Below are 24082 nucleotides of genomic sequence, written 5' to 3' on the forward strand. Positions count from 1 at the left end.
GCACCTAAAGCATGTGTTGATCTTACAGAGGACCTAGGTTCAGTTATCAGCACACAGATTCTGGCTCACACGTATCTGTAACTCCATTATCAGGGGGTGCAATGCCTCTTCTAACTTCTGTGTGCACAAGGCACATACATGGTGCACATATACATGCACACAAAATACAGAAAATAAATCTGAAAAATGAAACAACAGAAAAGTAGGCAGGGACACTGTAAGTGCTACTGCAGGTAATTCTTGTCATTCTTATTCTGGGGCTTTTTGAAATATGAGACATTTTAATAACCTGAATGATTAAGAAATGAAATGGTAAATATTAAAGGAAATAAAAATCTGAAGGAAATCAGTTGTCTGTAATTATCCATGCAGGACTTGAAGATCTGAACTATGTCTTCTAGCTCCAAATTCTGTTTATCAACAAATTTGATGATTCAAATACTGACAAAACTAATGAATGGTTTCAGAAAAAAGATGACAGTCAATTAGGGGATTTTAGGAAGAGACCATCTGAATAACCTCCTTCCTGGTAATAGTAGTAGTATCTTTTTTTTTTTTCCCCTTGAACTGTGTTTTGGTCACATGAATTTGTTCACATAGAATTTCAGCATTTGACCATGTATTTTTGTATATTCTCATCATTTAGGAGGCAGAGGCAAAAAGATCATAAATTTTAGGCCAACCTCCTTAATTGGGGGTTGGGGGTCACCTGTGCATTTTCTGAGTGCATAATTTCATAATCATTTATAGAAATTGAAATTCTATATTCTAAAGTATACTCAGCATGCTCTAGGAATGACCTTCTTTTAGCTCTGCCTTTTCAGAAAAAGTACAAGTGGTGCACTCTACTTCCCCTGAGATCCAGAGCTTGCTGTGATAAAGTGCAATGGCCAAAAGCAACTTAAAGAAGAAAGGATTTATAATCAAACTCAGAGCTGAAATCAACCAAGTAGAAACAAAAAGGACTATACAAAGAATCAACAGAACCAAAAGCTGGTTCTTTGAGAAAATCAACAAGATAGGTAAACCCTTAGCCAGACTAAACAGAGGACACATAGAGTGTGTCCAAATTAACAAAATCAGAAATGAAAAGGGAGACATAACTACAGAATCAGAGGAACTTCAAAAAATCATCAGATCCTACTAGAAAAGCCTATATTCAACAAAACTTGAAAATCTGCAGGAAATGGACAATTTCCTAGACAGATACCATTTACCAAAGTCAAATCAGGAACATATAAAACATTTAAACACCCCCTTAACTCCTAACGAAATAGAAGCAGTCATTAAAGGTCTCCCAACCAAAAAGAGCCCAGGTCCAGATGGGTTCAGTGCAGAATTCTATCAGACCTTCATAGAAGACCTCATACCAATACTATTGAAACTATTCCATAAAATTGAAACAGATGGAGCACTACCAAATTCCTTCTATTAAATACAATTACTCTTATACCTAAACCACAAAGACCCAACAAAGAAAGAGAACTTCAGACAATTTCCTTTATAGATATATCGGCCTTAAAAAATACTCAATAAATTCTTGCAAACCAAACCAAGAGCACATCAAAACAATCATCCATCAAGGATCAAGTAGGCTTCATCCCAGGGATGCAGGGATGGTTTAATATACAGAAAGCCATCAACGTAATCCACTATAAAAACAAACTGAAAGATAAAAACCACATGATCATTTCATTAGATGCTGAGAAAGCATGTGACAAAATTCAATACCCCTTCATGATAAAAGTCCTGGAAAGAATAGGAATTCAAGGCCCATACCTAAACATAATAAAAGCCATATACAGTAAACCAATAGCTAATATTAAACTAAATGGAGAGAAACTTGAAGCAATCCCACTAAAATCAGGGACTAGACAAGGCTGCCCACTCTCTCCCTACTTATTCAATATAGTTCTTGAAGTTCTAGCTCGAGCAATCAGACAACAAAAGGAGATTAAAGAGATACAGATCGGAAAAGAAGAAGTCAAAATATCACTATTTGCAGATGATATGATAGTATATTTAAGTGATTCCCAAAAGTTCCAGCAGAGAACTACTAAACTTGATAAACACCTTCAGCAAAGTGGCTGGGTAAAATATTAACTCAAATAAATCAGTAGCTTCCTCTACACAAAAGAGAAGCCAGAAAGAAATTATGGAAATGACACCCTTCATGATAGTCCCAAATAATATAAAATATTTCAGTGTGACTTTAACCAAGCAAGTGAAAATCTGTGACTAAGAACTTCAAGCTCTCAAGAAAGAAATTGAAGAAGATCTCAAAGATGGAAAGATCTCCCATGCTCATGGATTGGCAGGATTACATAGTAAAATGACCATTTTACCAAAAGTGATCTACAGATTCAATACGTAATCCCCATCAAAATACCAATTCAATTCTTCAAAGAGTTAGACAGAACAATTTGCAAATTCATCTGGAATAACAAAAAACCCAGGATAGCTAAACTATCCTCAAAAATAAAGGGACTTTGGGGAATCACTATCCCTGAACTCAGAAAAGGTATTACAAAGAGCAATAGTGATAAAACTGCATGGTATTGGTACAGAGACAGATAGATAGACCAGTGGAATAGAATTGAAGACCCAGAAATGAACCCACACACCTGTGATCACTTGATTTTTGACAAAGGATCCAAAACCATCCAGTGGAAAAAAGATAGCCTTTTCAGCAAATGGTGCTGGTTCAACTGGAGGTCAGCATGAAGAAGAATGCAGATCGATCCATGCTTATCACCCTGTACAAAGCTTAAGTCCAAGTGGATCAAGGGCCCCCACATCAAACCAGATACACTCAAACTAATAGAAGAAAAATTGGGAAGAATCTCGAACACATGGACACTGGAGAAAATTTCCTGAACAAAACACCAGTGGCTTATGCTCTAAGATCAAGAATCGACAAATGGGATCTCATAAAACTACAAAAGTTCTGTAAGGCAAAGGACACTGTGGTTAGGACAAAACGGCAACCAACAGATTGGGAAAAGATCTTTACCAATCTTATAACTGATAGAGAGCTTATATCCAAAATATACAAAGAACTCAAGAAGTTAGACTGCAGGGAAACAAATAACCCTATTAAAAAAATTGGGGTTCAGAGCTAAACAAAGAATTCACAGCCGAGGAATGCTAATGGCTGAGAAACACCAAAGAAATGTTCAACATCTTTAGTCATCAGGAAATGTAAATCAAAACAACCCTGAGATTTCACTCACACCAGTGAGAATGGCTAAGATCAAAACTCAGGTGACAGCAGATGCTGGCTGATGATGTGGAGAAAGAGGAACACCTCTCCATTGTTGGTTGGATTGTAGACTGATACAACTATTCTGAAATCAGTCTGAGGTTCTTCAGAAAATTCCTACATTGAACTACCTGAGGACCCAGCTATACCTCTTCTTGGGCATATATCCTAAAATGCCCAACATATAACAAAGACACATGCTCCACTATGTTCATACCAGCCTTATTTATAATAGTCAGAAGCTGGAAAGAGCCCAGATGCCCTTCAACAGAGGAATGGATACAGAAAATGTGGTACATCTACACAATGGATTATTACTCAGCTATCAAAAACAATGACTTTATGAAATTCATAGGCACATGGAGGGAACTGGAAAATATCATCCTGAGTGAGGTATCCCAATCACAGGAAAACACACATTGTATACACTCATTGATACGTGGATATTAGCCCAGATCCTTGGATTACTATATATGCACAGAACACATGAAACTCAAGAAGGATGACCAAAATGCGAATGCCTCACTCCTTTAAAAGGGCAAACAGAGTACCCTTGGAAGGAAATAGGGAGGCAAAGTTTAGAACCAAGGCAGAAGGAACACCCATTCAGAGCCCGCCTCACATGTGACCCATACATATATAGCCACCAAAGTAGATAAGATGGATGAAGCAAAGAAGTGCAGGCTGACAGGAACCAGATGTAGATCTCTCCTGAGAGACACGGCCAGAATACAGCAAATACATAGGCAAATGCCATCATTAAACCACTGAACTGAGAACGGGATCCCCATTGAAGGAATCAGAGAAAGGACTGAAAGGGGCTTGAGATCCCATACGAACAACAATGCCAACCAACCAGAGCTTCCAGGGACTAAGCCACTACCCAAAGACTATACATGGACTGACCCTGAGCTCCAACCTCATAGGTAGCAATGAATAGCCTAATAAGAGCACCAGTGGAAGGGGGAGCCCTTGGTCCTGCTAAGACTGAACCCCCAGTGAATGTGATTGTTGTGGGGAGCGGTAATGGGGGGAGGGTGGAGAGGGGACTACCCGTAGAGAAGGGGTGGGGGTGGGGTTAGGGGAATGTTGGCCCAGAAACCTGGAAAGGGAATAACAATCGAAATATTGTAATGTAGATAAGAAATACCCAAGTTAATAAAGATGAAAACAAAAAGAAGAAAGGCTTATGATTCCAGAGACTTAGACCCCACAGTGACAAGAAAACAGTAGAGGCCAGTAACAGGAACAGAAAACTGAGAGGTCTTCTTTCAACCATGATAGGAATCAGATACAGCAAGCTAGAAGTGGGACAAAGATATAAACCTTCAAAACCTGCACATAGTGTTGACTTCCTCTGACAGAGCCCCCTCTCCTTCCTTTAAGCTCCCTTAACAGCATCACCAACTCAGGATTTATAGATGTGAACAATCAACATTTATAAAGATGATTGTATCCAAGTTAGTAATGTTTATTAGAAGAGCTAATGCTAAAGTTCTAAATACTTCTTTCTTGTTCCTGTTCCCTATATTTCTTTATATTCCTACAATAAGCACTTAACTCTTTCCATATTGTACCTTCTCTTGGTAATATCAATGCTTAATTTTTACATTTTATAAAAGAAATATAGTGACTTTCAATATGTATTGCTGATAACATTAATTTTAGCTATTAAATCTAAGTAAAAGAAAATTCTCAACATAAGAAAATTACTAAAATTTTAAAAGCCTGAAGATTATATTACAGTCACATCCCACATAACAACCTGTCAGTGATGGACTATATATACAATGTTATTCCCTAAGAGTGCATCATCTAGTCATGATTGTGGTCATTGTAGTTTGTGTTAAGTATATCACATAATAGTTAACTTCCCTAAATAAAGGATTCCCTGAAAGTGTTCTTACACTAAACTGCATGGCTAGCATCTTTATATACATTCTAGATTTGCTTTGTACCTATAAATGATTATATATTCCATCAGTAAATAGCTTGCTGATACTTTAAGAAACTATCAGGCTTTTTTGTTTTTGTTTGATAGGAGAAAAATTGGGCTGTGCAACTCTGGCAGACTGCATCTCAGGAGTTAGAAAGTGTTCAGAAACTCTACCAGGAACATATGACTGAAGCCCAGATTCATGTATTTGAAAACCGGAAACAAAAAGTAAGCCTAGGTTTCATGATTTTCTTATATATTTGTCGGAAATTGTATCATGAAAAACATTGTTTTGGAAAGAAGCTCCTAAAGTCTATCATATTTTCTAATGTTAACAATAAATATGTCTCAGCATCATTGAAACAGATTAGGAATCAAGACCTGCCTCCATGCATTCTGTGTTTGAATGCAACTAGAATTAAAATTAAAAGGTGTATTAGTTTGGGAAAGAAATACAAAATTGTTTTTTATAAACTGACCTCTGGCGTTTTAATTAATTAATTTCCTACCTTTTTTGAAACAAAACCAAAATTGTTCATTGAGTTCCAGTGAGTGGAGAAACTCGTTCAAATACAATGATGTACTTTCAAATAGCAATGTTCACACAACTGAATATTGAACAGATTACTACAATAGATGTCTACAATGTTGACAATAAATTAATTATAATTTTATCATAGAAATCTTATTAGTTATTGAAGATTTATTTCTATCTAGAGCAAAAGTGTTTTTATATTGGGCATCTAACTTTTGATTTATACCTCTGTTAACAAACTGTCTCATAAAGACTTCCTGTCTCATTGCTAAGTCTCCCCTCATTGGTATTTTGTTGTTGTTCGATCTTTTACTGCTAAGTACATTTGAGTACTATGGACTTAAGAGTTATCTGTTAAAATAAGTGGATTATCATAATTCTCATTTGTCGATTCTTCAGTTCAGGTTTGTGAATACTCTTAATAGCATCATAGTAAACTTCTGACTGTAATCCCTGTGATACTTATATGATATTCTAGTTTACAAATATTCTTTTAATCCATTCTGTGGTTTGAAATAACATATATAATCTGATCTATAAAACTTTTAGCTTCTGGGTTCTAGTAGATAATACAAGTAAATTCTTCAAGGCTGTTTCCTAATTCAGATCAATAGTAAGGCCATAAATTTATTTTGTCATTCTCACGTAATATCCTTCTACTATAGTAATTTCTACAACATTTGATTTTTTTAATAAATAAATTTACAAATAGTACTTCATCTTATTTCCCTGGTTATCTATTAATCATTTGTTATCTATTACGTTAACAACCTGCTCCAACTTTGTTATTTATACAATTAGTGCTTAATGGGACTGTATGACCTGATGAAATTATTTTAAACTTGTGAGGCATGGGTCTTTCATACAATAGTTGTACAATTACCACAGTGACTCCTTTGCACAGTTAATCTTATCCATTTTAGATATACTTGAATGTGTAGTTTCCAGTGCTGTGCACATACTCTCTAGCTTTTGAAATTTCTAGTCACTTAAATGTTAGTAAATATATCTTTTATATTTAAGTTTTATATTTAAAATATTACTTATTGGTGAATGTATTTATACAAATAATGATTTTACATAAATGTAAACCATTAGTAACACCATTGCCTCCTTGTTTCATTTTTAATCATTTATATTTTTTTCTTTATTTCACTACTAATTCACACAATAAAAGTTATAATGCTCATGTCATACAAATTTAGGTGTATGATGTTAGACTTGATTTTAGTTTTATTTAAAGCATGGGCTACAGGCCAAACACTATGGACTTGCTTTATTTTCCTATTAGGACCAGCTGAACAATTTTCAACAACTAACCAAGAAACTCCATGTTGCTAATGAGAACATTGAAATGGTAAGTGGAAATAAACATTTTCTGTACCTGAATTAATTAATAGAATTAAATAGAATTATAGCACTCTGGGTGATCCTTCCCTTTGCTTTTCATTCTTCTCTAGTTACCCTAATTCTTGCTAATACCTAAACAATGTCTGTGCTTAAGAGTAGAGTGATGTTTCTGTACTTTTTATAAATTAGAAACTGTAACTATATTTATTCATTCTTATTCACATCAAAGCAACAAAACTTGTTGTCTGAATTAAGGCATATGAACAGTATCTCTTCTGATTTCCTTACATATGCAGTAACTGAACACACTTCTTTAAACTGAACAGTGCCCTTTAAAGATCTAACCCATGTGTATTTGAATTTCATCCTAATCTGAAAACTTTCTCAGGGTTTGGCAAGCTCTCTTAAGAGTACAGTAATCAACTCCTCAAAAGTAATGCACACACCTAATCTTTAGTGTTTCTTATCACACACAGCCAGAAATGTGTTAAGAAGTACATAGTTCTGTGTTGAATGAATGAATTGATTTGTTTTGAAAAATTAAACTAAGAAACATTTGTAAATCAACTGCCTATATACGGATTAATATGTGTAATGTGTATATATATATATATAAATTTTTCTAAATTTTCTAAAACAAATATTATTCAGCCTCCCTGTTCTACCTCCTGTCTGTTAATTCTCCTTTCCTTTTGTTTATCTCCTTGGAATTTTATTTTTACTCATTGTTGAGTAATAGAATTATATAGAATTAAAATAGAATTAAATAGAATTATAGCACTCTGGGTGATCCCTCCCTTTGCTTTTCATTCTTCCCTAGTTACTCTGCTAATTCTTGCTAATACCTAAACAATGTCTGTGCTTAAGAGTAGAGTTATGTCATCAAAAGTAAGTTATCCCATTTTATTGCAATGTCTTATTAATCAAATGTTGACTACTTATGCTAACATATAGAATCTCCTTTTTTGTTTGTGTTATTTTTGAGACATTAGTCTCATACTATGACTTAGGCTAGCTTGGATTTACCCGACCTGGCTTCAAACTCCTGACAGTCCTCCTGCCTCACTTTCCCTAGTACTGGGTTGTAGACATGAGCTACCAAATCTGGTTAACATTTGAGATTTCTAATCATAGACTTATTTTATTATTACTATTTTTTTTATAATTTACTTCTGAGGAGTCTTAATGCTCCAAGACAAAAGGATTGCTGAGTTCATAATTAAAGGCTTTTTAATAATATATTTCTACACGGAAGCTAGTACTTTAACCTAGTGTCACAATTATTTATCGTTTCTCTGAGTATATCTCTCAGAACTGTAGGAATTAATAATCCTTTGGTATCTCTACTATAGATACCTTATTGTATCAGTGACCACTAAATATTTTTAAGGAAAGTCATAGGAAAAGCATGTTTGAGTATTCCCAAGGGGTATGTAAAACAAGGGGTATATGCTGATGCTGTTCATTCCAGCATTCATGAAGCAATGGCCAAGGTAGGCAGATCTCTTTGAATTAAGGCAATGCTTGTGAAACCCTGTCTTAAAAAAGAAAAAAAAAAATGCATACTCTCAGGCCAGAACTATAGAGTTTTTTTTGTTTTTTTTTTTTTTTTTTTTTTTTTTTTGGTTTTTTTTTTTTTTTGTTTTTTTGTTTTTTTGTTTTTGTTTTTTACCAAACAACTACAAAACTCTCATGAAACAATCTTGTGTAAATCAAAGAGTATCCAGAGCTTAGTTGCAGAAGCCAATCTGAGTCAAGATCAAAAAAAAAAAAAGGAATTTGCCTATAAAAGACAAGCAATTTCCATTAAAAATGTCTCTTACTAGGCTGCTGATACACAATAAAATAATGAGTATAGGAAATATTTAGTATGAGTATAAGAGTATTTTAGTAAGACTTGAAGAAGGTATGAGAATAGACAGAACCCTTTCTCTCTCTCTCTCTCTCTCTCTCTCTCTCTCTCTCTCTCTCTCTCTCTCTCTCTAATTCAGCAGTCAGAACCATTGAACAGTTTCTTCATCCGAGAGATGATTTTACCAGACTTGGTAAAGCCAATGGGTTGATTTTACTTTGTACCAAAAGTCCAGTACCGCACCATAGGATCCTATGATCAAAAATAGTTCTAGCTTCCAGCTTCCTCTAGAAGAAGTCAGACATTGGAATGCACATATAAGAGCCTCAACTTCTCTGAAAGGATTCTCAAAAGATTGACTTCTGTCTTGTTTGTCTTGGAATTCTCAAAGTTCCTAGACAGTTTAGCCACTGTTCAGAAAATGGTGCTGTGGTGCTGCTTGGACTAATAGATGTCATTGACCCCATCCATTTCTTACTCATTACTAGCTAATAAGTAAAAGCTCAGCTCTTGGCTTCTTCCTGCAGGAAAAAATAAATCTTTGCATCCAGCATCCTATCTTCTTAGCGTTATCTAGAAACATGACAGTCTTGATGGTTTTTGTGCTATGTCCAGCACGGTGTATCTGCCTGGGGAAAATGGGGAATTCATAACATAGACTGATGCATGCCACAGTGCCTTGCCCCTCATTTACCACAACCAAGTACACAAAGCTATTTCTGCCACTATCTCTAGGAGGAGGAAAATAATATAGGATACCTCCCAACCCTGTGACTAGCTAATTGGTAGACGTCCTCTCTCAGAAGGTATCATCAGTCTGAAAACCAGGAGAATTCCAATTTTCTTTCATGCCTAGAAACCAAAACTGTCACCCAAAAAAATGAAAAAGCAAAGGTGTTTCAAAAAAAAAACCACATGAATCAGCCCTAAATAAAGGAGATGGGGGATGGATGGATGAATGGATGGATGGATGGATGGATGGATGGATGGATGGATGGATGGATGGATGGATGGAGGATGGATGGATGGATGGGCAGGCAGGCAGATAATAGTTAGAAAACATGACAAAATGTAAAAGTATAAGTAAAATCTCAAGTTGCTTCTAAAGACAAACTTTTTAGGATTACTTCAGACCTCTCCTTTTAGGAGAAATTCTATGAGCCAAGAAAGCACAATATGATATATTTCAATCTCTTAGAGTAAATAGCTGCCAGCTAAGATAATCATATCCAACAGAGTTATTTAAAATCAATGGAGAGATGAAGATCTTCCAAGATGAACACAACTGAAAGCAACACATGCCAACTAAGCCATCATTAGGGTATATATTGAAGATTCCAATGCAGAATGCAGGGAAAGAGAATCAGAAGAGCTAAGAATAATTCTCATTAGGAAAGATTAACAAATAAGAATTAGGAAGGAATCTGGCATGCACCACAGTAAAAACCCATATGTACAGAGCAGACAACGTCAAGCCAGAACTAATCTGAAGAGGTAGAGGCTCCTATATATTGACAAAGAAAAAGAAAATAAAGAAAAAAAATAAAGAAAATGTAACTATCATTTGTATGTATGCAGCAAATGTTGGTGTATCATTTCTAAAACAAGTATTACTAGATATAAAAGGATGTAATAATAGTGGGGAATGGCACTACCCCACTCAATATCAGTAAACAAATGATCCAGATGAAAAAACTCACACAAACTTCAGCACGAAATCATATAGGGGGCTGTTGCCCTGCTGCTAAGGTCAAAGTCTGATGTGTCAGAAGGCCCTGAGCTCAGTGCAAAATGGTAGACTCCTTTGTCAGTGAGGCTTTCTCTTCTCAACCTGAGGGATCCTAGCTCCCACACCCTATACCTGGGAAATGTCATATAGCCTTGGTTATGATTACAGGTTCAGCTTCCTTTCTCTGGACAAGAAGCCTTTTAGCTAGCACTGAGATTCCTGGAATGCTTCCCTATGCTACTGAGACATCTCAGTACCTTAGCATTCTGCCAGTGACCTTTGCCCATCCTGAATATTCCAACATCCCCTTCCCCAAAACTGTATAACCCTTGATTCACCCCGAGTAAGGTTGATCTGTCTCCCTAAAGCTGGTCTTGGTATATCATTATTACTGTTCGTACTCACTGGCTGTCTGAAACCCTGTTTATCACTCTGCCCATTTTGTCCTCATGGGCCAATAGTAGCAAGGACCCCAGGGAGAAGGGAGGCCTGAAGATGACCAAATAGACTTAACAGACACCCCGTAGCCAAATGAAGAGCTATAGATTGAAAGCTATTTAGAGAAGAATTTGTCTTCACCAGACAGGAGCACCCTAAATGGTTATCTAATTACAAGTGACATAAGCAACAGTAAATACACTCAGGAGGTTACACTTATATAGTTATACATGAAGCATGTATGACAATAATAAAGAATAAGACTATGAATTTGGAAGGGATATATGCAGTAAAATGTGGGAGGGGTGGAGAGAAGAAAGAAATGATACACATTTTTATTTTAAACGGGCTTACAGAGATGTAAAAGAATAAAGAAGAGAATGGGCAAAGAAATGATAATGGGGTAAATCTGACTGAGCACACTTGTACTTTTACATGTTATAATGAAGCCCATCATTTTATACATTATAGTGAAAATAAAATAAAGCATGAAATACAAATAAGCTGCCACAGATGAATATTCCTGGAAGCAGTCAGAAAGATAGGAAGAATAAGCTATATATAATAAGACTATCTATATTATAAATTGATTTTAAAATAAAATAAATTGGGCCAGAAAGATGACTTGGTAGATAAAGGGTGCTGCCAAGACTGAAAACCTGAGTTTAATCCCTGAGACCTATCTATGTGTTAGAAGGAAAGAACTGATTTCCACAAGTCAGCTTTTGACCTTCATGTACTGTGGCATGTGTCTTTCTCCAATAAGTACATGGAATTTTCAATTTTTTAAAATTAACCAGATAAATTAGCAACGTTTCTTGAGCTTAACCTCAGGGATAGATACAGGTTTTGTCCCACCCATCCCACTAACATTGTTCTACAAGATACAGCATTGAATCCATAACTTGTAGCACTTTTCAGATTTGTACACATGTTGAGGGGTAAAAGATCAGCCAGAGAAAGTACTTGTACAGCAATGCAGGGTCCGGTAGTTTGAAGCAGAATCCATGGGAGTAAAGTGATGGAGGTTTCTTCTTGAAGACACAAGGTTACATTTGCCCTCAAAAGATGTAGTCATTAGCAAGATTCGTTTTTTTTTGGTTTTTCCTTTTGGCTTATATGCTTTATGTTGTTAAAAATACAGTTCCTAAGTGTTCTAATTAATGTTTTTGATTTGTTCTTATGACAGACTAACCACCACTTCCTGAAAACAGTAACTGAACAAAACATGGAGATTGAGAAACTTCGAAAACAACTTAGGTATTTTTTAGACATGAGTTTTGTTTTGTCTGTTTGTTTTTTATTAATTACATTCATTCAGGGAGATTTGTTATAATACCATAGATTTTTCCTATTATTTTTCTTTCTCCCTTTTATTAAACCTTGACCTTTTTCTCCTAACTGCTTTTAATATTCTTTCTTTGTTTTGTGCATTTGGTGTTTTGACTATTATGTGACAGGAGGAATTTCTCTTCTGGTCCAATCTATTTTGAATTCTGTAGGCTTCTTGTATGTTTATGGGCCTCTCTTTCTTTAGGTTAGGGAAGTTTTCTTCTATAATTTTGTTGAAGATATTTACTGACCCTTTAAGTTGGGAGTCTTCACTCTCTTCTGTACCTATTATTCTTAGGTTTGATCTTCTCATTGTGTCCTAGATTTCCTGGATATTTTGGGTTAGGAGCTTTTTGTGTTTTACATTATCTTTGAGGGTTGTGTCGATGTTTTCTATGGTGTCTTCTGCCCCTGAGATTCTCTCTTCTGTCTCTTGTATTCTGTTGGTGATGACTCCAATGACATCTATGACTCCTGATCTCTTTCCTAGGTTTTAACTCCACGATTGTCTCCCTTTGTGCTTTCTTTATTGTTTCTATTTCCATTTTTATATCCTGGATTGTTTTCTTCAATTCCTTCACCTGTTTTGTTGTGTTTTCCTAAAATTCTTTAAGGGATTTTTGTGTTTACTCTTTAACAGATTCAACTTGTTTACCTGTGGTGTCCTGTATTTCTATATGGGAGTTATTATGTCCTTCCTAAAATCCTCCATCATCATTATGAGATTTGAGATTTGCTTTTAAATCCATATCTTGTGTTTGAATATCCAGTATTTGCTTTGTGAGAAACTGGGCTCTGATGATGCCAAGCAGTCTTGTTTTCAGTTGCCTCTTGCCTCAGGTTGTCTCTGGTGTTAGCTTGTCTTGCTTTCTCTGACAGTGGCTTGACCCTTCTGTAAGTCTTTGTGTCAGCACTCCTGTAGACCTGTTTTCTTTCAGCAGGATCTGGGAACAGAGAGTTACTCCTGGGTTTGTGTGAACTGAAGCCTCCACGTGGGTCACTTGGAGCAGAAGAGTTGGTCTTACCTCTGCTCTCAGGTGTGTAGGTGCTCCTGGTGACTGGCTTCAGTCTCTCGGTGCAGGCAGAAACTGGAAGGGTCCTGCCCCTGACTGCTTCTAGTTCCCTGTGTCTAGAGGGCACAGATGGCACTAGGCGATTTCCTCTTGGGTCAGGAATATGGGCAGAAAGTAGTTGACTCCTCTGAGTTCTCAGGAGTGTAGGCACTTTTAAGGGTCCAGCTCTCTCTACCATGGAATTTGAGTACAGGGAGCTCCTATATTCTTGCCAATCACTGCCCCTATATTCCTGTATCCAGAGGGCACTAGGCAGGTTCCTCTTTGGCCAGGAATGTAAGCAGAAGTCAACTCTGGTCTTTATTATTTCTTTCCTTGCACTGATTTGGAGGTAAACTTTTCCAAGATCTTGAGTTTTATTATTCGACTATATCTGATTTTTTTACTAGGCATTTGTAACTGCAAAGTTTCCTGTTATAACTACTTTTTTCTGTTTCCCTCAGGTTCCAGTGTGTTGTGATCTCATTCTCATTTGATTCTAAGTATTGTTTTATTTTCCTCCTGATTCTTTTAGTGACTCAGTATTTAGAAATGTGCATGTCTTAGGGTTTTACTGATATGAACAGACACCATAACCAAGGCAAGTTTTATAAAAGACAACATTTAATTGGAACTGTCTTACAGGTCAAGAGGTTCAGTCCAGTATCATCAAGGCAGAAACATGGAAGCATCCAGGCAGGCATAGTACAGGAGGAGCTGAGAGTTCTACATCTTCATCTGAAGGCTGTTGTGGGAGACTGACTTTCAGGCAGCTAGTTTGAGGGTCTTAAGCCCACACCCACAGTAACACTCCTATTCCAACAAGACCATGCCGTCTAGTAGTGCCACTCTTTGGGCCAACCATATACAAACCATCACAGAGTACTTTGCACCTTTTGGGTGGAATAGTTCATAGGTGTCTCTTAAGTGCATTTGATCTATAATATAGTTTATTCTGAAGTTTGTTCATATATTTTATCTGGATGGCTTAGATGATGAGAATGATTACTAAGAATGAAATGTTATTGAAGGCACCCACTATTGTTGTTTTGAAGGGGTTTTTTGGCTTTTAGGACTAGAAGAGTTGGTTTATGATAATGATGTTGTAGTATTGGGTGTATATAATGTTCACTGTACTTGAATCCTTCATCAATATGAATTGGCTATCCTTTTTTGTTTTGTTTGTTTTGCCTTCTTTTAACAAAATCTTTTAAAGAAGCAAAACAAAGTGAATCAGTGAGCAATTAGGAACAGCTTGGAAAAATTTAAATGATAGGGACTGGGGAGATGACTCAGTGGATAAGATCTGCAAGCATTGAACCTAAAGTCAGATCCCTAGCAGAGCTATAAAAGGCTAAGCATAGCTCTGCGTGACTGTAGCCCTGAAGAGGGCAGGAGAGGAGAATTGTAAGAGTTTGTGGGCTTTACCCTTGCTGAGAAAATGGAGAGCCTTGTTTTCTGTGAGAGACCATGAGTAAGACAAAGAGCAATAGAGGAAAAGACTCGATGTTCTTCTGTGGCCTCCACATATGTGTACATAAGTTAGCATTAGAGACAAACATACCTATGTACACACTGTGCTAACACACACCTTATGTAAACAATGAGTAAAATTGAAGTAGACATTTGCAGTGACAGAATGAGAAATCTCAGCAAAAAAATATAAAAATCTAAAAACAAAACAGAAAACTGAAAGCTACTGTGCCAGACAAAATTCAGTTCTTTAGTTTGCGTCCTTATATTTTAGATTAATGTAATTTGGAATAAATTGTTCAGAAAAGAGAGACAGAGAGAAAAGAGATAGAAGGTCTATAAATAAAAAGAGATTAAAAGAGGTGCAGTAATCTAGTTTGTTTCTTGATAATTTTTTTTTACTTTCCACTACCAAGATAATTGTGCAGGTTAAAAAAACATTGTTGGGGTTAGGGGATTTAGCTCAGCAGAGCACTTTTGTAAGCGCGAGCCCTGGGGGTTATCCCCAGCCCCGAAAAAAAAGAAAAAAAAGCATTGTTATTTATAAGGGTGAGCTTAATCAAATAAAACAATGTATTCATGGAAATGTGGTATGTCAGAATTAACATTTTGAGTCAGTGGAACCATTATATTGTGAATACTTTGTATCTGTAAGAAAGTTTTATTGGAATTTTCCTTTCCAAATGTATTTTTATATAGTTTTATGGGTTTAGTATCTAAATTGAGATGCAAAACTTCACAATTTATTTAATAAAATAATCTAAAGATTTTTCTGGGAAAACATGGTTTTTATACTTAAATTCATTTTAAACATTAAAACATGAATATTATTTATGTTCATGGTATAATGCTTCTTGTTTTAAGTCATATACACATTGTATATGGGAAAATATTTCTTATTCAACATTTTTTTATCTATGTCTTTTTTATTGAATATTTTCTCTATTTACATTTTAAATGTTATCTCCTTTCTTGGTTTCCCCTCCACAAACCCCCTATTCCATCCTCTCTCCCCCTGCTTCTATGAGGGTGTTCCCTCTCCCATCCACCTACTCTCTCCCACCTCCAGCCCTGGCATTCCCCTATACTGGGGCATCAAGCCATCACAAGACCAAGGGTCTTTCCTCCCATTGATGCCCAGCAAGGCCATCATCTGCTACATATGTTGTTGGAGCCATGTGTACTCTTTGGTTGGTGGTTTAGTCCCTGGGAGCTCTGTGGTGTCTGGTTAGTTGATATTGTTGTTCTTCCTATGGATTGCAAACCCCTTCAGCTCCTTCAGTCCTTCAGCTCCTTCTAACTCCTCCATTGGGGACCCAGTGCTCAGTCCAATGATTTACTGCGAGCATCCGCCTCTGTATTTGTTAGGCTCTGACAGAGCCTCTCAGGAGACAGCTATATCAGGCTCCTGTCAGCAAGTGCTACTTGGCATCACCAATATTGTCTAGGTTTAGTGTCTTTAGATGGCTGTATACCCAGTTGGAGCAGACTCTGATGGCCTTCCCTTCAGTCTTTGCTCCACACTTTGTCTCCGTATTTCCTCCCTTGAGTATTTTGTTCTCCCTTCTAAGAAGGACTGAAGCATCCACACTTTGGTCTTCCTGACCTTCGTGTGGTTGGGGAATTTTAAAATGTAAGCCAAAATAGAAAAGACTGATAAGTAAGAGCCAAAGATAATTGGACAAAGACTTAGAGAAAACATTTCAAAGGTCACAGCATGCTGAAAAATGAAAACTAAGCAATATGACATAACTATTACAGACTTGAGTGGTTTTGAGTTTTGTTTTGAAAGTTTGGCATATTTACATATACACAAAGTGTTGACTTAGAAGTAAAATCAAGTCTAAGAGCAAAATTAATTTATTTTATGTCTTATACTCAGAGCATGAAAGTAATTTAATATAATAATTTTAGTTTGCAAATATTTTTACTACAGGCTATCATATGAGGTCAGGTATAAGTTTCTCTCATGTTCCATTGTCTTGGTACTGAAAATGTTTTGGATTTCTTAGTGTTTCAGATTTTTTGTATTTCTTGGTTCAGAATTCTTCGTCTATATTAGTATTAATTTATACTCAAAAATTAATGCCAGAATTATAAAATGGAAACTTGACATAAAGACACCCACCTGTAATCTTATCACTTAAGTAGAGTCAGGAGAATTGTGAGTTTGAGGCTAACCCATGTAAAACCCATATCTCAAAAAAATGTTTCTTTCTTTCTCTCTCCTCTCTCTCCTCTCCCTCTCCTGCCCTCCCTCCATCTTTCTCTCTTTGTGTTGGTGTGTGTATGTGTGTAAACATGCATGTTTATGTGTATAGATTGAAAGTAGAATATAATAATGTCTAAAAGAGAATAGTATACATTAACATTGTTCAACAATTTTTAAATAATAGTCTCTATTCACTATAGACATTTTAGCTATAGAGACATGTATCCTTATTTAATATGTATAGTAGAAATACTAAATATATATATATATATTTGTTTCTAAAATAAAAACATTTCTAGCAGTTTTATTCCCTAACTTAGTCATTGTTTCTGAGAACTGTGGCTATTTGTAGAATTTGGGAGCTGCAGTCAGGCTACTTGTTTATCACCAAGGGAACAGCATGTAAAATGTCACAATTACTTGTGTGAAAAACAAGGTATCAACAACAAACATTCATGTATTTCATATAAAGTTATAATTAAATGTCAAAACATAGATCTAAAAAATATTGTTTACATTAAACAGATACAGAATTGTAGTTGAAAATATGCAATAATAACATATATCTTGGTTTAACTTGAACTTCAAAAACAAAGAGGAAAAGGACCACCAAATAATACTGAAAGCTTTGTCATTACAGTTGAAAACAATGAGTCATCTAACATTATGTTTAACTCTGAACTCAAGGCCCAGAAAAGACGACAAGGAAAAAACAATCACTGTAACTTAGTAGTATGACTTAGAATGCAAAGCTAGGTCTTGGAAGAAAGTTGAGTAAGGAAATTGGTTCATAAGGACCTGCAGTCATGTACTAAGAAATAAATTGGATATGGAAGATTCATGCTGAGAGGGAAATTGAAGAACTTGGGGTTAGAGGTCAAGGTAAACTATTGCAAAGTTGATCTGGCAGAGAGCATAGTAATAGCCATTTGATTTAACTTCCCACTGTTTAAACTACATGGAACCAAAGGCTTGAACTATCTCATCTACTCAGGGTTTTCCAATAGACTCAAGGAAAAGCCAAGTTAGAATTCACATCTTTTCATTGCTAATCTCACTGAGATGCTAAGCAGGGCTTGCTGACAGTATTCACAGCCATAAAGAATCAAGAGTGAGTGTTGACTGGAAAAGAAAGCACTATGAGTGGATATGTTTATTTTTGACATCTGTGAGGAACATTCATCTGGTTTTGGACTTTCGGTGTAAAGACTGTGACTTGAGATTAAATAAGTTGAGAATGATAATGCTGGTTTGAGTATTGTGCTGTCCGTAAGCAACTTTGCCATAATATTTACCAACGGTATTCTATAGCTCAACATTAAGCAGTTCAGAGTTGTATACATAAAACTATGCCTGCTTTTCCTGCCACAGATTTGAATGAGCATAAGGATAAGCAGATGCTTCTTTGAGGGAAAGAGTGTTGCTTTCAAGCTTGACAGATTCTGAATGATGGGCATATTGACATTACCAAAATTCAGTTTTGAGATGAGCTATATTACCATGCCAAGAAAAAGTAAATTAGGAATTCTTTAAACACATTTATACTTACACTGAAACACAGTTTCATTTGTTGTCTGATAATATGATTTCAAAAGCTAAAATCTTGTGAACATATAATTAACGCTTCTTTTGTTTCCGTGTTTGACAGTTGTAGAGATACTCTGCCACAGCACACGAGGCTCTTGAGGCTGTGTTCTCCAGCTTCACTCCCTGGCCCTCCTTAGTGATGTCATGTGCACAGTGCTCCGTCATGTGCACAGTGCTCCGTCATGTGCACAGTGCTCCGTCATGTGCACAGTGCTCCGTCATGTGCACAGTGCTCCTCATGTGCACAGTGCTCCATCATGTGCACAGTGCTCATCATGTGCACAGTGCTCCGTCATGTGCACAGTGCTCCGTCATGTGCACAGTGCTCCGTCATGTGCACAGTGCTCATCATGTGCACAGTGCTCCGTCATGTGTACAGTGCTCCGTCATGTGCACAGTGTGTCACAGTGCTCCGTCATGTGCACAGTGCTCCGTCATGTGCACAGTGCTCATCATGTGCACAGTGCTCCGTCATGTGCACAGTGCTCATCATGTGCACAGTGCTCCGTCATGTGCACAGTGCTCCGTCATGTGTACAGTGCTCATCATGTGCACAGTGCTCCGTCATGTGCACAGTGCTCCGTCATGTGCACAGTGCTCCAGGTGCCGCTTGGCTGTTCCTCAGACACATTGCTTCCATCTCTCCCCTTTTGATCAGTATTCTGTTTCTCAGAAAATGTGTTCCCTCCCTCCCTCTCTCCCTCCCTTCACTTGCTTTCTCTAGGAAGGTATTTTCCTGTACTAAATTTTTACTCTTTTATTTTTTTTTATTTATTTATATTTATACTCTAGATTTTATTCCCTTCCTGGTCCACCCTCCAACTGTTCCACATCCCATACCTCCTCCCCACCCCACGCCAAGGATCTCCTCACCCCACCCACCCCTCCAGACCTCTAAACTCCCTGGGACCTCCAGTCTCTTGAGGGTTAGATGCATCTTCTCTGACTGAACCCAGACCCAGGAGTCCTCTACTGTATATGTGTTGGGGGTCTCATCTCAGCTGCTGTCTGCTCCCTAGTTAGTGATCCAGTGTCTGAGAGATCTTGCGGTTCCAGGTTAATTGAAACTGCTGGCCCTCCTCCCAGGTCACCCTCCTCAGCTTCCTCCAGCTTTTCCTAACTCAACCAGAAGGGTCAGCAGCTTCTGTTCACTGTTTGGGTGCACACATCTGCATCCAACTCTTGCAGCTGCCTGTTAGATCTTTTCAAGGGCAGTCACAATAGATCCCTTTTTGTGAATACCCCAATCGCAGATACACTTTGCACTCACTCATTTAATTGAAATTTTATGTTGTTTCTCTGTGGATGTTTTTCATTTCATTATATTTGCTTGTATTACATATTCAGCACAGTGACCTCAAATTCTGCATCTTGGATATGTTTGAAAGAAAAGGAGCCAAGCATGATGGCACACACTTTCGATTCCAGCACTAGGAAGACAGAGGCAGGCAGAGAGCTCTCTAAGTTTGTGATCAGGCTAAACTATATAGTGAGTTCCAATAGTGGGATTTTATCCTAAAAATATATATTGTCATTTGTATGTATGCTTTAGAAGTTTTGCGTTTTATCTGTGGTAGGGTACTTATTTGACATTTGAAAAACCTTGAGTTTATTAATCTACTCTGAAGATGGCCTGAAGCACTAGCATATGGATTCATATTAACTTCTCAAATTTAGCAAAAATAATTGAGAAAGTTGAATTTAGGAGTGGTCTGGGGTCAGTCATGGAAGACTTGATGTCACTCTGTGTAGCCACTGACATGAAGTGATGTGATCAAATTTTATTTTTGAAAAAATATTTTAAGGAAAGCATAAAAAGTGAAAGGAGATAAGAATTAAAATAATTTTTAAGTAATTTTGTTCAAAATAATTTTAAATGGTTGTGGCTTTATTTATGGTCTTAGTGTTATATTGGACTTTTTAGCTAATAGCCAGTTATCAGTAAATACATACCATACATGTCCTTTGTCATTGCCCTTGCTAAGCTTCTCTCATGTAAGCCCCTGCTGAAACCCCCTCTGGCTTTCTTTTCACACCCCCTTTCTTTTTGTCCTTTTCTTAAAATGGTCTTTCAAAATTAAAATCTGATTATGCTGCTTGCTTCATTGTCAGTGACTGCCCAGAATGACCTGATGCCAGGCCAGTCCTCACTGCAGCTTTCTGAACTATTTTGATTTTTCTGAACAAGCCACATTGTAGCTTGTCTAAAATTCCTTTTTTTAACAAATATCCTCCCGATTTTAAAACTTCAACTCAAATGTCATATTTTAAATAATCTTTTCTAAGTCATTTTTTTCTTTCTTCCCTTTAAAGCCTGATGTCTTCTATAGTACATTTATAGACTAAATGCTGATCTGTTATGATATTTTAATACTTTATTATATATAATTGTGTACATTTACACTCTCCTCACTAATCTGTAAGGTCCATAAAAGATGGTAAGAAAATAGTTTGAGTGATTAACTTATAAAATTAAATATCTAAATTGTCTTTCATTGGGAGGATGAGTAAACTAATTTAATTATATTCATTTAATTATATTGCTCTTCAATCTTGCAGAGGCACAACTGATTTCTTAGCCTCTCATTATTCAGAAAAAGTTTGTATTAATACTCTTTACTCAGATGCTGAGGATTGGGTGACTGCTTAGTAGTGTGATGTCCAAGTGAGTGCACCTTATGAATCATTTTGATATAGTTGTCAGAAGCCATTTTGTGTTTTCTATTATAGATCCACCCTTTAAATTATATTGGATAAGTAAATGGCTTTATTGAAGAACATAAGAGTTGATGTTATGTCCCTGATTCTGTAAGCATCTCCTTACTCATTCTCCTCCAAGTAGTTCAAAGTCATTGGTTTGCCAAGCTGGAATTGGATAAACTTGTTTCTTTGGTGCTTTGTCTGGATTCATTTCTCTCCAGGAAATAATATAATAAATACATCCTTCCTGGATAAAAAAAAAAAAAAACAAGAGTTGATGTTATACAAATACAGTTCTTGATCTCATGCTATCATATTGAATGTAATAGATAAATTATGTAAATTAAAGTTTATGTATATTCATTGTTTTCGTTTCTAGTCATTTTTACAACTGCATAGCTTTTTCTCCAAAAGTATGTATGCCAATAACTTTTATATACCACTTATTTGTAAAATGTACTTTTGCCAGGTAATAGTTTTATTTTAACTGGGATAACAGATTTTTCTTAGATGTTTCATGTTTCCATTTGAATAATATTGTGTCTTCTATTATAAAAATGCTGTGGAAATCTGGAACTCATGTAGTTTTGATTCACGGTGTCTCTTGGGATCTCTGCCGTGTGAGAAGTGGCCTTGAGCAGATGTGCTTAGTCATAGGATTGCCAGACAGCTCCGTATGTGTTGGCAGCTAGCTTTCTAGCTTTCTGAGCATAGAAAAATGGGAGTAAGTTGAGGATAGTGCTTTCCTGTCATTCTTTTTTCTTCATAGTGCTTAACCTTAATGTTATTAAGGGCTGGTTGTAATTATTTAATATTGTTAAATGTTTGTTTCTCCTCCTCTCTGAAGAACAAAGAGTGTTTCATTTTACTTGTAGAGCTTACGGTCACAATGGACCTTTGCAGCCATTATTTAATAGTAGAGTTTTTTGTTTCACAAAGTGTTCAAAGGTAAGCAAAGCTATACAGCATTGCCCAAAAGTCTTGCATCAAGTAATAAAGAACTATTTAAACATGTTTCATTCATATTTATAATTGTCTTTGGCAAATAGTCTACATTCCTACACTTTTTTAGGTTGTGCTTTGGTGTGGTATGTTGTGCGAGAACCGTGGACTCTGCACTCAACCTTACATCTACATTCTCTCCCAGCATTGCCTTAGTCTGTTTCAGGTGTTTAACAAAATACCATAGTGAAATACGTTAGAAACACCATGAAGTTATTTCTTATACTACCAGAGGATGCCAAGCCCAAGGTCAAGACATCAGCATTTTCCATATCCAGTGAGGGCTCCGTGTATCTTTATATAGTGAGAGGGACAAGCAGCCTCATTCAGGCCTCTTTTACAAGGCTGCTGATCTCATTTTTGAGGGTTCCACAATCATAACTTGCTCAACATCGCACCTTCTAAGACCGTCACATGAAAGTAAAGATCCTTTCAGACTGGCTGCTATTTACTGATGCATGGTTCTGGCAGGTTGCTAAGTGCATCGAGTTCAGTTTCTTCATCTATCTAAGAGAGCTAAAATGCCACCCTACATGCCACACCGCAGTGAACAATGGACTGTAACACTATATTTAAGCACATCCATTCTTTGGCATCTGGTCTAGGTAGGAAAGTATATTTTCATATCACTTCTATAACTATGCTTTGTGGTTTTAAATTTTAGTTTCCTTTTGCAAGGTTCTTTTGAGTCCTCTTGTCTCAGACATACCTGCTGACACTTACTTTGGTTCTATTTTTCCTCTTCCATCCTCTGTAATTGCCTTGAAGAATCTGTTTATTTTACTTAACTGTGGCATTAACTCTTATGAGTAGTTTACATTTGTTCCTGAGTTTCTTCTTTGACCTTTGGGATTATTTCTCAGCTTCTGTTGTCTTCTGTATTTTCTCATCTGACATACTGAAGATAGATATTTCTTAAATGTCTATCCCTTGTACTCAATTCCCCCTCTTTCCTTTTTCTACCCTACCTAAGTTTATTAATTTCAGTGTTTCCCCAATACATACATTTAGCATTGATCTGCTTTGTTGACCTCAAAACTTGAATTGTTAGGTCATTAGCTTATTTGGTTTGTTGTTGTTTTGTTTTGTTAGGGTCTTACTCTATCGCCCCAAGTTGGTGTTGAGTCTTCAAACTTATCTTGCAGTCTTAGGCTCTTGGGTGCTGGGATTACATACAAATTCCACCTTACCTAGCTAAACTTGTATTTCTCAATAACAGATACTCTGCTTCTAAAAATCTTATTTTAGGAGGCTAAGGAGGTTGTACAGCCTTTAAAGTATTTCAGTGCAAGTAAGAACAACCGAGTGTATGCTCATAATACCAGTGCTGGGAAGAAGAGACAGGAGGATACCGAAGCTCACAGGCCAGTCAGTCCAACCTAATCAGAGAGGTCCAGTACTTGTATAGTAGTAGATCTGATTTAAAGAAATAGGAGTGGTGTGTTGTGTGTCTGTCTATATATATGTAGGTCTGTGTGTATGTTGAGGTTTCTAAGAATCACTCCACACATGAACAATGAATGGGTAAGACATGGAGACTCGGTGTCCTCAGAGCTGGTATTTTCATCTTCTCTCCTTCACACTCCTTTATTGTGCTCTTGTCTTCACAAAAATTCATAAAG

At 36.5% G+C, this 24082-nt stretch overlaps 1 protein-coding gene across 4 annotated transcripts in view; it reads left to right on the plus strand.

The window, feature by feature from the left end:
• The window catches only part of Sclt1 (sodium channel and clathrin linker 1), a 133171-nt gene that overhangs the window by 32856 nt on the left and 76233 nt on the right, over positions 1–24082 (plus strand). For all 4 annotated transcript variants that reach the window (XM_032898450.1, XM_032898451.1, XM_032898453.1 and 1 more), the window contains 3 exons: positions 5304–5426; positions 7025–7090; positions 12292–12362. In XM_032898450.1, the coding sequence (XP_032754341.1) occupies positions 5304–5426; positions 7025–7090; positions 12292–12362 (260 nt within the window). The remainder of the gene's footprint in view (positions 1–5303; positions 5427–7024; positions 7091–12291; positions 12363–24082) is intronic.

This window comes from Rattus rattus, chromosome 3 (assembly GCF_011064425.1).
Source record: "Rattus rattus isolate New Zealand chromosome 3, Rrattus_CSIRO_v1, whole genome shotgun sequence".
Taxonomy (NCBI): domain Eukaryota; kingdom Metazoa; phylum Chordata; class Mammalia; order Rodentia; family Muridae; genus Rattus; species Rattus rattus.